General features: G+C 49.4%; 2 protein-coding genes across 2 annotated transcripts; one reads left to right on the top strand and one right to left on the bottom strand.

Moving 5' to 3' along the window:
- Positions 1-1349: 1349 nt before the first annotated feature.
- On the bottom strand, positions 1350-4022 carry LOC148593126 (uncharacterized). Its single transcript, XM_088532171.1, has 3 exons — positions 3942-4022; positions 3664-3863; positions 1350-1669 (listed from the first exon to the last, which is right to left on the bottom strand). The coding sequence occupies exons 1-3, from the start codon at positions 3991-3993 to the stop codon at positions 1547-1549; spliced, it is 375 nt and encodes a 124-aa protein (XP_088388297.1). The 5' UTR covers positions 3994-4022; the 3' UTR covers positions 1350-1546.
- Positions 4023-4044: 22 nt separating this feature from the next.
- On the top strand, positions 4045-13659 carry ANAPC2 (anaphase promoting complex subunit 2). Its single transcript, XM_088532170.1, has 13 exons — positions 4045-4143; positions 5196-5818; positions 6333-6465; positions 7664-7838; positions 7981-8100; positions 8607-8724; positions 8807-8988; positions 9136-9277; positions 9983-10058; positions 10644-10847; positions 11672-11801; positions 12235-12470; positions 13385-13659. The coding sequence occupies exons 1-13, from the start codon at positions 4060-4062 to the stop codon at positions 13595-13597; spliced, it is 2436 nt and encodes an 811-aa protein (XP_088388296.1). The 5' UTR covers positions 4045-4059; the 3' UTR covers positions 13598-13659.
- The last annotated feature ends 277 nt before the right edge of the window (positions 13660-13936 follow it).

Genomic DNA, 13936 nt, shown 5'->3' with positions numbered 1-13936 from the left:
GAGAAGACTGAACACTGCTGCTAATGTGATTTGTATTTCTGAGATTAAAAGAGATGCGGTTGGAATAGATAACGGCCTCTGGGCTTTATGACATTAGTGGTGCCCCACTGTGTGGCTCTCTCCAAAGAACCAGGCTACCATCTTCGATTAGATTTAATACTTTTATTAGTTTTTCTATTATATAGAGACAAGGAATGTCTAGGCAAGCTGATGCTGGTCTCTGATATGAAAATGCTCTGCTTACACTTGTTTTGGTGAATGTTGTAGAAGCAGGAGGAACTCTCTTTTCTTCTGCTGAAACACACAGATATGGCTAAATGTTACATGTCTAGCTTTAGCTCTTTTCCCCTTCACCTGCCCTAGGTGCTCAAATATGTCTGAAAAGCATATCCCAAAAAAAAGTTACTGAACATTTTTTTTTTTTAGGTTTTGCTGGGGGATAGACAGATGAAGGGACACACACACATATCTTTTCACCTCCCTGCACTTGCTAAGACTTGTCCTTTTCAAGGTAAGCAGAGATGACGTGACCTCCCAGGAGGAGCATGAGGCTGGCAGTCTATTTGTGAAGTCACAGAACTGCAGTATGAAGAGCATGGCAGCGAGTCACCTGTGCTAAATTCTTTCTCATGATGAAATACTTCAGGACCAAGATGCTGAGACTGGAGGACAAGGAAAAATGCAGGACCACAAGTGACTTCAGACTTAAGGGAAGAGCAAGGTATCACATATGTGGTGTTCAACACTGAGCACTGCCCACAGCCAGTAGCTGTGCACAGAGCCAGGGCAGATCAGTGTACAGGTTGTGCACAGCCTTTCTAGTAGAATGCAAACTTCTTGTATTACAGAAAAGTTCAAGCCTATTTAAGAGAGCTCCATCTCTACAGTTACAGCTTAACAAAACTGCACGTGACGAAGCAAAAGCTGCAATACAGCAAGTTAGGGATGAGCTGTCCGAACTGCTCCTGACTTTGTTCTGCTATAGCTTAATGCTGAACGGGGAAGCAACCCCCCAGGCAGGTTGTTCACCTGACCTCAACCAACTGTCAGGGTGCTGTTGCTCAGAGAAACAGCTCTGTGTGCCTGCAGCCTCTCTGGTTAGGACCAGCTCAGCAGATACTCGGAAGTGCAGAGTGCGCTTCCCAAGTGGAGCACGTGGTCCTTGGGGTACTCCTGGTTTTTCTGCTCCTTGCAGGATGCCTGCTCTCCCTTGCAGCCATGATCTGCACCTTGCTGAGTGCTGCCTTCTTCCTTCCCAGCTCTGTACTCTAATTCCTGTCCGCACCAGCTAAACTCTCAGCCTGTTCTTGGCAAGGTGAGCTGAACGCTGCCTTGGGGGAAAGCTGCACTCCAAATTCCGTAGGATGCCTATCCTGATATCTAGCACCTTGGTCTAGAGGATTAAGTTTAGCAGATTTCTAGTGACAAAGAGCAGCTGAAAGGAAAATATATTTCTGCAAGACAAAACTTTTATTAAGTGTGGCATCTTTGCACCAGAACAGCAGCTGTTCCAGACCAACAGGTCTTTCCAGATTGAAGAGCAAGTTTAGCAGTGCTTTTGTCCATCTGCTTGTTTCTCTTTTGAAGTGCTTTTCGGCTCAGTGGCTTTACTAGTATTCCCTGTTTCTCCCTTCAGGACACTTAGCAATGTCTGAGAACTCTCCAGAATCTGAGAAAGACGAAAATAAAAATAGCTAATTTTTACATAAACTAGACATTTCTCTCGTGAGTTCCCTTCGAAAGCAGTTGCTCTACCTTGGAGCATGAGGGATTCTCCAGCCCTTAGAATATTCAGCTCCTGATGGTACATCATCCTATCTCAGTGCAAGAGTATCTGTGCAGGACTTTCTCTGGTTCATGCCCGTATTCGGAATACTAAATACTCTAAACGTTTTAAGTCTCTTGGAACATGAGGCAGAGAACTTCCTGAAGCAACTTCTGGATTGAACTTTAGCGTTTTTGTTGTTTTTTTTTAAGATATTTTGATACTTTTTAGATCGTATTTGTATTATACTCAGGTGATCTGATTTCAAATTTTTTTCACTGTTAAAGCTGCACACCTCAAGGTTCTTGCGTCAAGAGTAATTCAACTCCATAATCACCTAAAGCCAGACTACATGTTTCTTCTTTTGTTTTGTTTCTGTTATTTGTAGCTTATGTTAGTTATATATAATCTAACACTCCCTTTTGCTAGAAACACAGCTAAAATAGCTCTAAGAGATCTTGCTACCTGTCCATCTCACTATTTCCTAGTTTTAATGTGGTGACAACTCTAAAAAACTTGGTGGTTGTTGTAGTCCCAAGATCATTAATTGACATTCCTATGAACTTGTGGAAGTCATTGAGTGGCCAGAGAGGAGAGATGAAGCTAAGCACCCCCCAGGCGCAGACACTGATAGGACTCATTGGTGACACTGCCGACTTGTCCATGGAAGAAGGTAGTGGTGAAGGGAATGGAGCCCTGTGGCTTACATGGGCTGGGGGAAGGCCAGGAAAGTGGTTACAGACAAGAGACCTAGATCCATAGGGAAGGAACTTTGTTACTTGTTTCTGTTCACAGGACATCTTCACTTTCTCTCCTAACTACCCTGGTTTTGTTTTTTTTTGTTTAAACCTATTGTGACTTTGTCTTTTAATTTCAATAAACATAAATTTATTTGTAGGATGGCAGGTGTGACTTGTATCTCAGGGAAGTATTCTTTAAAAATACATGCTGTTGTTCATATAATTGACAGAATGTATGTCAGTGTATGACAGAAAGGGTAAGTTTTTTCTTTTTTTAATATATGAGAGTTTGTCCACTTTCACCTCAAACCATCATTTATTGAAGTTGGCAAAGGAAGGAGCTTCAGCTTTATCTGAACAACAGTCATCGCTGAAAAGGCTGCCTGGAAAGTGCTCGCTTTGGAAAAACACAGATTTGGTGCCTGGAATAGTAGTTACTTGTAGGGACAACAACTCATGCCCAGAGTCCAAAAGACAAATGGAAAAAGAAGGATTTAGGCAGTAGCTGAAGGGGGGAAAGGCTCATCTTGGACCAAACCTGTTCATGGTTACCAAATCAACGCCAGAGAAGCATCCATCAAACCACCATGTAGCATGGATTTGTTGTTACCTGATTGAACATAGGCTCTTTGCGGACACTTTCTTTCCTCTGGCTTCCTCCTGTACTTTTCCCACCTGAATGATGAGGTTAATGAAATGGAGCTTTCTTTTTTCCCGGGGTCATAGTGACCACGTTGGTGTTGCTCGACAACACAGTGCGACTTTAGCTCCAGTTTTCCCCTTTCTAGTCCAAACAGTAGTTGCTGCAACCACTTTCATCAGAAGTTACCTGTCCCAGGGCACTGTCTGCAGCTCGGCCGGACGCGCTCCCGGTGCACCGGCGTGGCGCTGCTTGCCCCGTGCAGCGGGGAGCGGAGCCGACCCTAAACCCAACCGCGATGGCCGCAGCGGGAGGCAGCCGGGCACCCCCGTCCACCCTGCGAGCCCCTCGGGGACGTCCAGCGGGAACGTCCAGCAGTGCCGTCCCCGGGCCGCTGGCCCAGCCTGGCTGTGCCTGAAGCGGCGCCCACGGGTCCCGCGCCCAGAGCCGGACGGGGGCACCGGGCGGGCCCCGTGTCCCCGGGGCCGCCCGGCCGCGGGGGTCGCTGCCGGCGGTACCTTGCCGTAGGCAGCCTCGGTCTCGGCGATGGTGCGGTCGAAGTCGTTGCGCGCTGCCACCTTGCGGGCCAGGCTCTCGTTGGTGCGCGCCAGCTTCTCGGTGAGCGCCCAGATCTGGCCCTGCAGCCGGCTCCTCTCCTCCTCCTCGCCCTGGATCAGCCGCGCCAGCTCGTCGCGCCGGCCGCGCAGCTCCTCCATCCCTGCGGCGGCGGCCGGGCGCTCAGCTCGGGGCAGCGCCGCCCGGCCCGGCCCCGCCGCCGCCGCCCGGCCCTACTCACCAGCGCCCAGCTCCTTCACCAGCCCCTCGAGGGCGGCCTCCGGCCGGCTCATGGCCGCCCTCCCGCCCGCCCCCAACGGCGCCGCCGCCCGCCCCGCCTCTTCCTGCCGCGCGGCCGCATGGAGGCGGCGGCGGGCGCGGGGCTCTCGGCTGCCTGGCACGCGCTCAGCACCGCCCTCGTGCCGCCCGCCGCCCTGGGGCTGGTGAGTGCGGCTGGGCGTGGGGGCCGCGCGGTTCCTACCCCGCGACCGGGCGGCCTCCGCGCGCCGCCACTGAGGGGCGGCAGCATCGGCCGCGGCCTCCTGCCCGCGCGGCCAGGCCGCGCAGGGCGCCCCGGGACCGGGATGGGGGCCCGGGAGCCGCGGCCCTCGCGGTGTGGGGAGTGGAGGCCCCGGGGGACCCCTGGGGATGGGGGTTTGGGGTCGGCCTCCTACCACCAGGATGCGCCAAGGCCCAGGGTCCCCGCAGGATCGGGTCGTGCAATGTAGAGGGATCCCGAGGGGTCCCCCACAGGGATGGGCTGTGGAGAGCTGCCCCCGTGAAAAACTGCGGAGAGCAGCAGTGAAGGACCACCCACAGGCTCAAATTCACGGGTATGGTGAGAGCCGTGGCAGGACCAGCCACCACGGCTGCCCTGTCAGCGGGCGCCTAGCCTGCTCCCTCCTGTGCCCCCCATTCCCGGGTCCGCTTTACTCCGGGGACCTGCGGATGGGGGTGGTGCGGCCACAGGGGCAGGGGAAGCTGATTGGGCTGCCACTGCTGGCAAGGGAAACGCCTGGGACAGGGGTGGGATTTGCCTACGGGGTGACTCGTGCTTGTCATTCCCTTCTCTTCTGCCTGCTGCACTGGCCGGGTCAGCATACGTGGGGCTTTACACACAGGATATGCTGCTTTCTCCATCCATGCTGTGGCTCTGTTCCCTGACTATTCCTCATGGAGAAGAAGAATGTTTTGCCCCAGAGTCTGTCTCTCAGGATTGCATGGCCTGCGATGGCACTACCATCAACAGAGCATGTCCCAATCCAAGCAGCTCGTGGTTCTGGTGGCAAATTCCCACAGGGATGGCATTGCTGGTTTTATCAGTGGGTTGAGAGCCCAGCAGGTCTCCACAGAGAAACAGTATCTACTCTGCTGTTTTACAGCAGAGACCATTTGTGCTTGCTCCTTAGTGCCTGGAATGAGCAGCGCCTTCTGCCCCAACTGCCCTTGGCAAGTCCTTGGGTGTGTTTAACTTGTTATCCCCTCTGATTTCTAGGCTGTGTCTAGATCTGATCCTGTGGGGCCGCTGAAAGACAGTGAGCTGCGGGCAGCGCTTGATGTGCTGCGGTGCTATGACCTGCACACGATTGTAGAAGAATGGTTCATCGAGGTGCTGCAGACAGACCTCCAGGCAAACATAGGCCCTGAGTTTTGGAATGGCATTCACCAATATGAAAATACAGCTGAGGAGCAGCAGTGCTCCTTGCTTCTTCTGGATGCATTTTGTCTTCTCAAGTGCCGCCTGGACCCCTACCTGAACAGCCTTGAACTTCTGGAGAAATGGACCAAAGCAGGCTTGCTCCGGGGAACAGGCACTCAAATGCTGCAAGAGAAGGTCTACACCATGTTCAAAGCCATTCTTTTTTTCTCCACAACGCAGTGCTTCCAGGAGATGATCCAGCAGTTCTATAGCCGCACTTTCAGGATATACATGCAGCAGTGGAAGAAAGGAGAGGATGGAATGAACGAGTGTGAGAGCAGCATGAGTGAAAACGAACAGGAAAGTGATACAGAAGAGGGTGGAGGAGAGAGCCTGCTGTGTGCAGGCTGCAGCAGCAAGAGAGAGGAGTGCTGGTGCCCCAAAGCCATGGAGCAGTTCCAGCAGCTCAACGACATCCTGTACGTAGGCAATGGGTGGTAGGGAGAACAAGCCCATGGTCCAGACAGGGGAGCAACAGCAAATTTTCTACATGTCTCAAAAGTAGTGGAGCTATGCGTGAAGTCAGGCTGTATCATACTACGGGGTAGTGACTCTCCCATACAGTTTTTGCAGACACTTAATAAATGGTAGTTGATATTTTCACATCCAGCAAAAGGAACTGATCCTTTGACAGAAGGTTCCTTTTGCTGGATGTGAAAATAACTTGCTCTTGCACTAAGGAATGCCTTCCTCTATCTCCTGTCTGCAAAAAGAAGGAACCTTAGAATAAGTGAAAAAGCTTTTGATGGCTAGAAAATAAAATTTCTGAGGGAGGTGGGACAGCAGTAACGTAGTGCTCCTATTCAGGCTGCTAGAGTGTTCAAGGTAAGAGCCTTGCTTGTATCTATTTACCATACAGGGGCATGATAGTAATTAGATAGGATGGAATCATATTTTTTTTGCTTATACCTTTGCATCTCTCTGTGTCTGCAGCCGCCGGCTAAACTTGCTAGAGAGAGTGAGCGCCGACGCCGTCACCACGATCTTGCACCGGATGATAGAGGAGAGGATGGAGCAAAGATGCAGGGGCGAATATGAGCGCTCTTTCTTAAATGAGTTCCAGGAGGTAAGGTGTGCGGGGGCAAGGGCTCTTCCCTTGGAGATGTGCAGCAACAGAAGCAGCTACACAAGCTGAAAGTAAATTCTACTGAAAATGCCTATGTCTGGACTGTGGCTTTCACCATTACTGGCAGAAGAGGTGGTTAAAACTAGTCTTCCCCTAGCATTAAATCCGAATGGCTTCCCTGGCTTATAAGTAGTAGGCCATTATGTTTGACCTGGTTATATCCGTATTAATGAAGGAATTTCTGTTGTGTTCTAAACTACATGAATGCAATAGTCTCATCTACCCGTAGAGGCTAGATGGGACTTTTTCTGTGTAGGTGGATCTGTAATTTGAATTTGTGTAGCTATTGCCTGTTCTATTTCCAATTTTTCAGTGTGCCTTTAAAATAGAAAAGGAGGTGATGTTCTGGTACCACTCTCACCCAGTGGGCTGCATGCAGAATTAAAATCCTTCTTTGCACCTACCCAGAACTTAGTGTTAGCTGGCAGCAAAAGACTCGAGTTCATGCTGAGTTGTTTACCCAGCATGACCTTTAACTTCTCAGGGTTATTGCTTTTTCAAAACACAGTGTCCATTGTGCCAGCTTGCTCTGCATTCCTTGTTCCTTGGTGCATAACCTTGCGCTGGCCTATTCTGAACAACAGTGCACGCAGTCTGGTGACCGAGCAAACCATACGGCTCTGTAGGGTCGTCCTAGTTTCCTTGTTGTTTACTGCTTTGTCATTTTATGAGTCGTCCGCAAGCATCAGTGATTTTTGTATTTAATTCTCTTTAAAACTGTGCAAGCCTTTCATTTATTTGACTTAAAGTGTTTTCAGATGACCTGTAGATTGTGTAAAGATTTATTAAGGGCACTGGAGCAAATTCATGGCATCATGACACCAAAGCTGTGGGTGCATTATAAGATGCAGTTCTCAGTCACTCCTTGTTTTATCATACACCTCTGCCTAGTCTGTATCGTCAGTTAAAGGTCTAGGTGTTCCTCTGTTCTAACTTAGTGTCTTAACTTCTCCCATGAGGCTTTTTCTGGCTGTGGCCAGACCTGGGTACATTTGGATCACAGCTGGAGGTGGGGCTCTTGGCTAGCTGCTCATTTCAGCTTGCTGTAATAACTGCCTCCTTATGGGTAAGTGTGGGACATGGTTGTGCCTCCAGGTTTGGTGTTCACCATCCCTGTTTTGTTCCTCTCCTCGTGTAGTGGATTGAGAAGGTGATTGGTTGGCTCAGCAGAGTTTTCTTGCAAGATAGTCCCTTGGCTCGCTCCACTCCAGAAGCTAACAACACCTTGAAACGCTGGAGGTGCCACGTCCAAAGATTCTTCTACCGCATCTATGCCAGCATGCGCATTGAGGAGCTTTTCAGCATTATTCGAGGTAGGAGCAACCCATTCCATGTTTATTCACTCTTGGACTTGTCTTGAACTGTAGATCTGCCTTCACCTACCATTGTGCCCTCTATCTCCTCTTGCCTCCCCATGGAGCTTGGCACTGTTTCTGATCACTGCTTGGTCTATAGATTTTCCAGAATCAAAACCTGCAGTGGAGGACCTCAAGTTCTGCCTGGAGAGGACTAATCAGAGGCAGCAGCTGCTCAGCTCCCTGAAAAGTGCTCTGGAAATGCGACTTTTGCATCCCGGTGGGTTTTAGATCTTTGTGTATGTCACACGTGACTGGATTTAAGGAGCTTAGACGTGAGTGGGGATCTGCTGGCAGCTGTCATCTCATTTCTTGTGCAATGAAAGCAGTTTGGTTCTTTGCATCTCGTGCTCTCATGTTGAAGTGTGCATGGGCAGTAGTAGCTAATTATATCCCACCCCCATGTTACCTCCTTTCTGCAGTACAGTGAGGAACTGAGCTAGAGCTTAGCTTTGGTTCAGGTGGGCGAAGATTCTTCTGCCATTAGTCATCTGTGCTCCTGATGCTCAGTCTGGGCTGAGCTGGTTTATGGTAGTCTTTGAGCCTGTGTTTTTGGTTGTAGTTTGTTTCTCAATCAAGTGGATGTAATATCTGCCTTTGCCTAGGAGAGTATGGCTGTTAAAGCCTTTGTCTTCAGCTCCTCAGATCTAACTGAGCATGGAACAGGCTTTCCTACATTCACACTGTTAGTGTGTGCTCAGGGACACCTCTGCCCTTCTATTGTAGGAGTCAACACGTCTGACATCATTACCCTGTATATCTCGGCCATCAAGGCCTTGCGGGAGCTTGATCCCTCCATGGTTATCCTGGAGGTTGCCTGTGAGCCCATCAGGAAGTATCTGAGGTAAGAGGCTGGCAGGACAGTCTTTCCATCCCTTTCCTCTTCCCTTCACTTCTCTTGCTCTGCTTGCCTTGCCTTTTGACAGGACTCGGGAAGACACTGTGCGGCAAATTGTGGCTGGTCTCACGGGGGATGCGGAGGGCTCTGGTGATCTTGCAAATGAGCTCTCAAAAGCTGACCCAGTGACACTAGAGAATGGTCAGGAAAGTGATGATGACATCGCAGAACCAGGGGACTGGGTTCCTGACCCTGTTGATGCAGATCCAGGTTAGATGCTGAGACTAAATCTCCTGTCAGCTCACTGCCCCTTTTTCTCTATAGTCTTGAGCAGCTTTTCTGCTAGTCCTTGAGAGCAGAGCTGGGCGGGGGCAGCGCTTTGTTAATCTCACACTGTTTTCTTCTCTGTTTCACTAGGGAAATCAAGTTCCAAGCGTCGGTCCTCAGACATCATCAGCCTGCTGGTGAGCATCTATGGAAGCAAGGACCTGTTTATCAATGAATACCGCACCCTTCTTGCTGACCGGCTGCTACATCAGTTCAACTACAGTGCTGAGAGGTGAGGGTTGTGTACACAACCCCAGGGTTTTCCAGGTAGAGCCACCTAATACTGTGCTACAGACACAGTCCTACGAAAGGCCATTGCTGGCATCAGAAGTGTCTTTGGCAATCTTCTCTGTTTTAGTTATGCACTTGGGCTCATCTCACAACTGACTTTCCCTGCTCGGTCCTGCCCTTGACCCTCCAGGTTGGAGACACTGATACCCTTTGAGCTCTGTCCCATCTCTTCTGGTGCTTCTGACATACAGAGGCTGCTTAGGATCAGCAGAAGGTGTCAAGATCAAACACATGAAGCCTCGGGGACTTCAACTGTATCCCAGTTATCTGTCTTGATTCAACAGCTGTAATAGCTTTCCTGCTAGTGCAATTGGTGGAAGCTACGTCATGAGATTGATGAACAGTCTCAAGTGAATGGCTCCCCAAATGCTGGAATTGTACAGTGTTGTCAAGAGGGTTGCTGTGAGAGTCAGGTTCCAAATGAGAGAGATGCAATGGCTTCAAAAAGATCCTGGCCTGCATAGGAAATGCCTGTTCATCACGTAGATGCTGGGAGGATCCTTCTTTAGACAACATACCCTGTGGGGCTTTCTAGTCCCGATAGGACCCTTGTGACAGGCACTGGTTTTTGGCTCAGTTGAGAGGGGTGGAAGTCAGGCTAGTCTGTCTGAGGGATCAGTGCCTGATCCTTTCTTTCTCTTTTCAGGGAAATCCGCAATGTGGAACTGCTGAAGCTGCGATTTGGTGAAGCGCAAATGCACTATTGTGAAGTCATGTTAAAAGTAACTTTTTATTATTCAGATCTTGTTTTTTTGGACTCCTGAAGCAGTGGGGAAGGAGAGTGTCTTAAAAGAGTGACCTAGAAAGGGCCTTTAAAGGGAAGAGAGGTTCCCAGGATCCCAGCATGGGGCTAGAATTGTGACAGGCAGAAGATTAAAAATCATGTCTGTTCTGGAAGCTCTGTGCATCAGGTTATTTACTCTGGGGATGGCCGTTCTGGTACTGTTGTCTCTCTTGCCAGGAGACTACTCTATTCTGGCAGTAGAAGAACTTCTGACCCCCCAGGGTGGGAGTCTGGGATTTGATTCCCTTGGGGCACTGTGAGAAGTCATCAGTCTGGAGGGACTCCAGTGTAGGCTAGTGTTAAAGCCATAAACCCATACCCAACCTCCCACAGGTATTTCTAACTAGGTAGCAGCCCATTCCCTCGTGTTCTTGGTGTCTAGAGGACATGGATGATTATAACCTTTCCAAAGTCTCCATCATCATTTGCAGAAATGTTAGACACCTTGTTTAAGCTCCTTTACTAAGGTTCGGTGTTCTCCTAGAAGAGATGGAGTCTCTTCAGCTTCCTCTGCCTCTTCCAGGATATGGCTGACTCACGACGCATTAATGCCAACATTCGTGATGAAGAAGAAAAGCTCCCAGAGGAAGAGAGGCCACCGTTCAGCCTCATTGCTGTTATCCTATCAAGTGAGTTCTGGCCACCACTGAAGGAGGAGAAGCTAGAGCTCCCAGAGCAAATCAAGGAAGCTATGGAAGCCTATTCTAAGAAGTATGAGAAATTAAAGGTGAGACGGCCTTAACCGTCCTTAAAACAGGTTCTTGCTGTTCAGACTCAACCGTATAGCATGTTTTTTCATGGCCTTTACAAAATTTCCTTTAACGTCCTTTACTGTTTTAACTGTTAATATGGCTGTATGAAAGGCTAAAGCCCTTCAGCCCTGAAACAGGGTTAGAAGCTGCACTGGCTTTGCTATTGCTAAAAGGAGGATTTATCTCTTTATGGGGTACCTGCATAGCAATATTAATAGATAGTTTTTGAAAATACACCCGTGTTTGTTAGGGATAGTGAGATAGATGTGAGTTATCCATGATCCAGTGACGTGCTCTGCACTCCACCAGGTGAGAAGATTGTGTACTGTGCATATAGATAAGGTCTTTGCAACTAATCTAAATACAATTTGGTGTGCCATACTGCTGTTCCTCCCCCTTGCGTTCTGATTGTTTTTTGCATATGCTTTCTTGAATTTGTTGCTATACATCAGGTATACACTTCCCACCCTGGTGGACTGTGTCTAGATGTGTGGCCTGTCTCTTCTGCTGTAGCTGTGTGCTAGACATGGATGCCACCTGAGGTTTTTTGAGTGCAGGAAACTAGTTAGAAGAGTTACACAGCAGCCCAAGAGCAGCATGGTCTCTTGGGGTGTTATTGTTGTTGACCTTCCTGGTATTTGACATCATCCTCAGCCTACAAGAGAGAGTGATACTGTCGTCATGAGGAGAGCAGCTTCTGTCTGCCACAGATGAAGGCAGGGAGATATCTGCAGAAATGCAGAGCTTGACGATTCCTGTTAGGGGATCTGCTGTGAGTGGCTGTTTGCTGCTTTTGCAGGCCATGAGGACCCTGAACTGGAAGTACCACCTGGGCTTGGTGAATTTGGACGTGGAGCTGGCGGATCGCACCCTCTCGCTGTCTGTGTCTCCTGTGCATGCTGCCATCATCTTGCACTTCCAGACCAAGAGTGAGTGACACAGCAGACACCTAGCGTGTCACCTGCGTTCATGTGATCCCTATGGATGGGTGGGAAAGCCACGTTGTTCAGGTGGCAGTAGGCCTTGGAGAGTCCTGGCAAGGACAGCAAGTCCTAGTTCGTAGATTTGGATTTATCATAGAAGTTGGCCGAGTATCCAGCTCTCCTAGGAGACTGTGGCCAGAAGGACACAGCTGAGCACCCAGACGGGTGACCCAGTGAAATCTTTCAGGCAGTCACCATGTGTAGCTGTTTGCTCGTGCCGGTGGGTCACCTGCCTTCCCCATCCTCTTAGTAAAACTTGACTTAGCAACAGGGAGAGCTGGTGTCCTGAGTGTTTTCCTTGGGACACTTGTTGACCGGGGTAAAGAGTGGCAGCCTTTACCGAGTGCTGTCCTCCCTGCACTATCTGTGGTCTCTGCAGGTACATGGACACTGACCGAGCTGAGTGAAGTGCTCAAGGTTCCAGTGACATCACTGAAGCGCAAGATGACCCTGTGGCTGCAGCAGGGGGTCCTGCGTGAAGATCCCCAGGGCACGTTCACTGTGATTGAGGAGGAGCAGAAGGACCAGCTGGAGAAGGTGGTTCTGATAGACAGTGATGAGGAGGGGGACTCTGCCATGGCATCACAGGCTGACCAAAAGGAGGAAGAGCTGCAGGTACTTATCTGGATGCTTGTGAAAGCAGCAGGCCATTGCAAAGGTCTGGTGGCTTTGGTTTTGGGGAAGCGGTGGGGGTATTTCTGGCCAGCCTATGATTGTTTCATCTTCAAAATTCTGGACAAATGATTTTAGGATGAATGATAAGGGTGTTTGTTGTTGTTTTTTACAATAGAAAAGGGACTAAACTCTCAAGGGAGTTTGATATGTTGAGAAAGTGAGGATGGTGGTGCTATCAGCCAGCTACTTAGGAGGCTAACTTGAAATTCAGAAGAAACCCCTTTTGGATGCCCTGGTCTGTCTGATTCAGGTGGTGGATTTGATGTGTACTGCACACTGCAGTGACTAAGGCCACCTTGAGAGGTTTTCCAAGTTGGATTTCCCTCAGTTTATGATCACAGGAGCACAGAAAAGTCTGAGCCAGGCAGCCATTTGGCCATTGTGAATACTGTTGTTAATGAAATAAGGGAAAGTATGAGATTTGAATTTGTATTTGAAAATAACCATAACTAACTTGGGTTCATTCAAACAACTTTTTTTGAGAAATAGCCAAAAAACTTGCTCGGTCCTGACAGCAGGACCTTTGTCTTTTCTGTCTGTGGTTCCCAGACACTTCAGTGGCTTTTCCTCCTCTGGTCTCTCTTGTTGTATGGATAGAGCCAGTGTGGCACACATAGGTGGTCTAAACTGTGTGTGTCCACCGAGGGTCATGCACGCACCTCAGGCCATGTCCTGCTTTCGAAGATACTTGATGCTGATCACAAATGCTTCTTGTTTAAGGGCCAGGCTTTCATAGCTGAGAGCAGAACTTATTGCCCATCACAGTTGTGTTTGCCTGGAGGATACAGGATGCTAAGGCACCCATCTTCTCTCGGTGTTGAGAATGACTGTGATTTACTGTTGCCCCTTTGCAGCTGTTTTGGACATACATCCAAGCAATGCTCACCAACCTTGAGAGCCTGTCCTTGGAGAGGATTCACAGCATGCTGAAGATGTTTGTGATGACCGGCCCAGTGGTTACAGAAATCGATATACAAGAGCTGCAGGGCTTCCTCCAGAAAAAAGTCCGGGACCAGCAGCTCATCTACTCCGGAGGTGTCTATCGTCTGCCCAAGAACTGCAGCTAGGCTCAGGTGTCCCTGCTTTCCCCTGCCTGTTCGCCTCTCCTGTGCCTGTGTCCAGCTCCTCAGTGCCACCCAGCTCTCTCATCCTGCTGGGTAATTTTTGCTTTTTTCTACAGGGGTTTGTGGTGCTGCCTTTCTGCACGGGGCATCCTTTTTCATATGGAGCTAGGTCATTAGCAGCGTGAGCCATACACCCCAAAGAATTCCTGGGACTGGGCCTACTCCCCAGAGTGCTTTTTCTCCCATGCATGAGTGTCTGGGCCCACTCCACTGGTTAATTAAAAGCAGTAATCATTTTTTTCAGATGATTCCGACTTTTTTTCTCTCCTCTCAGGAGAGCAC

The sequence above is a fragment of the Tinamus guttatus genome, unplaced genomic scaffold (genome assembly GCF_059628265.1).
Source record: "Tinamus guttatus ecotype Peru unplaced genomic scaffold, ASM5962826v1 Tinamus_guttatus_pri_ptg000457l, whole genome shotgun sequence".
In the NCBI taxonomy this organism is placed as follows: Eukaryota; Metazoa; Chordata; class Aves; order Tinamiformes; family Tinamidae; genus Tinamus; species Tinamus guttatus.
Note: the sequence above shows the minus strand (reverse complement) of the source record. Positions and strands in the feature narration are given on the sequence as shown.

Coding starts and splice junctions, on each gene's coding strand:
- LOC148593126 (XM_088532171.1), bottom strand. CDS start 3,993: ATGAGCCGGCCGGAGGCCGCCCTCGAGGGGCTGGTGAAGGAGCTGGGC. Junction 3,864..3,941: donor GGTGAAGGAGCTGGGCGCTG/GTGAGTAGGGCC, acceptor CCGCCGCCGCAG/GGATGGAGGAGCTGCGCGGC. Junction 1,670..3,663: donor CCGAGGCTGCCTACGGCAAG/GTACCGCCGGCA, acceptor CGTCTTTCTCAG/ATTCTGGAGAGTTCTCAGAC.
- ANAPC2 (XM_088532170.1), top strand. CDS start 4,060: ATGGAGGCGGCGGCGGGCGCGGGGCTCTCGGCTGCCTGGCACGCGCTC. Junction 7,839..7,980: donor GCTTTTCAGCATTATTCGAG/GTAGGAGCAACC, acceptor CTTGGTCTATAG/ATTTTCCAGAATCAAAACCT. Junction 11,802..12,234: donor CTTGCACTTCCAGACCAAGA/GTGAGTGACACA, acceptor TGGTCTCTGCAG/GTACATGGACACTGACCGAG.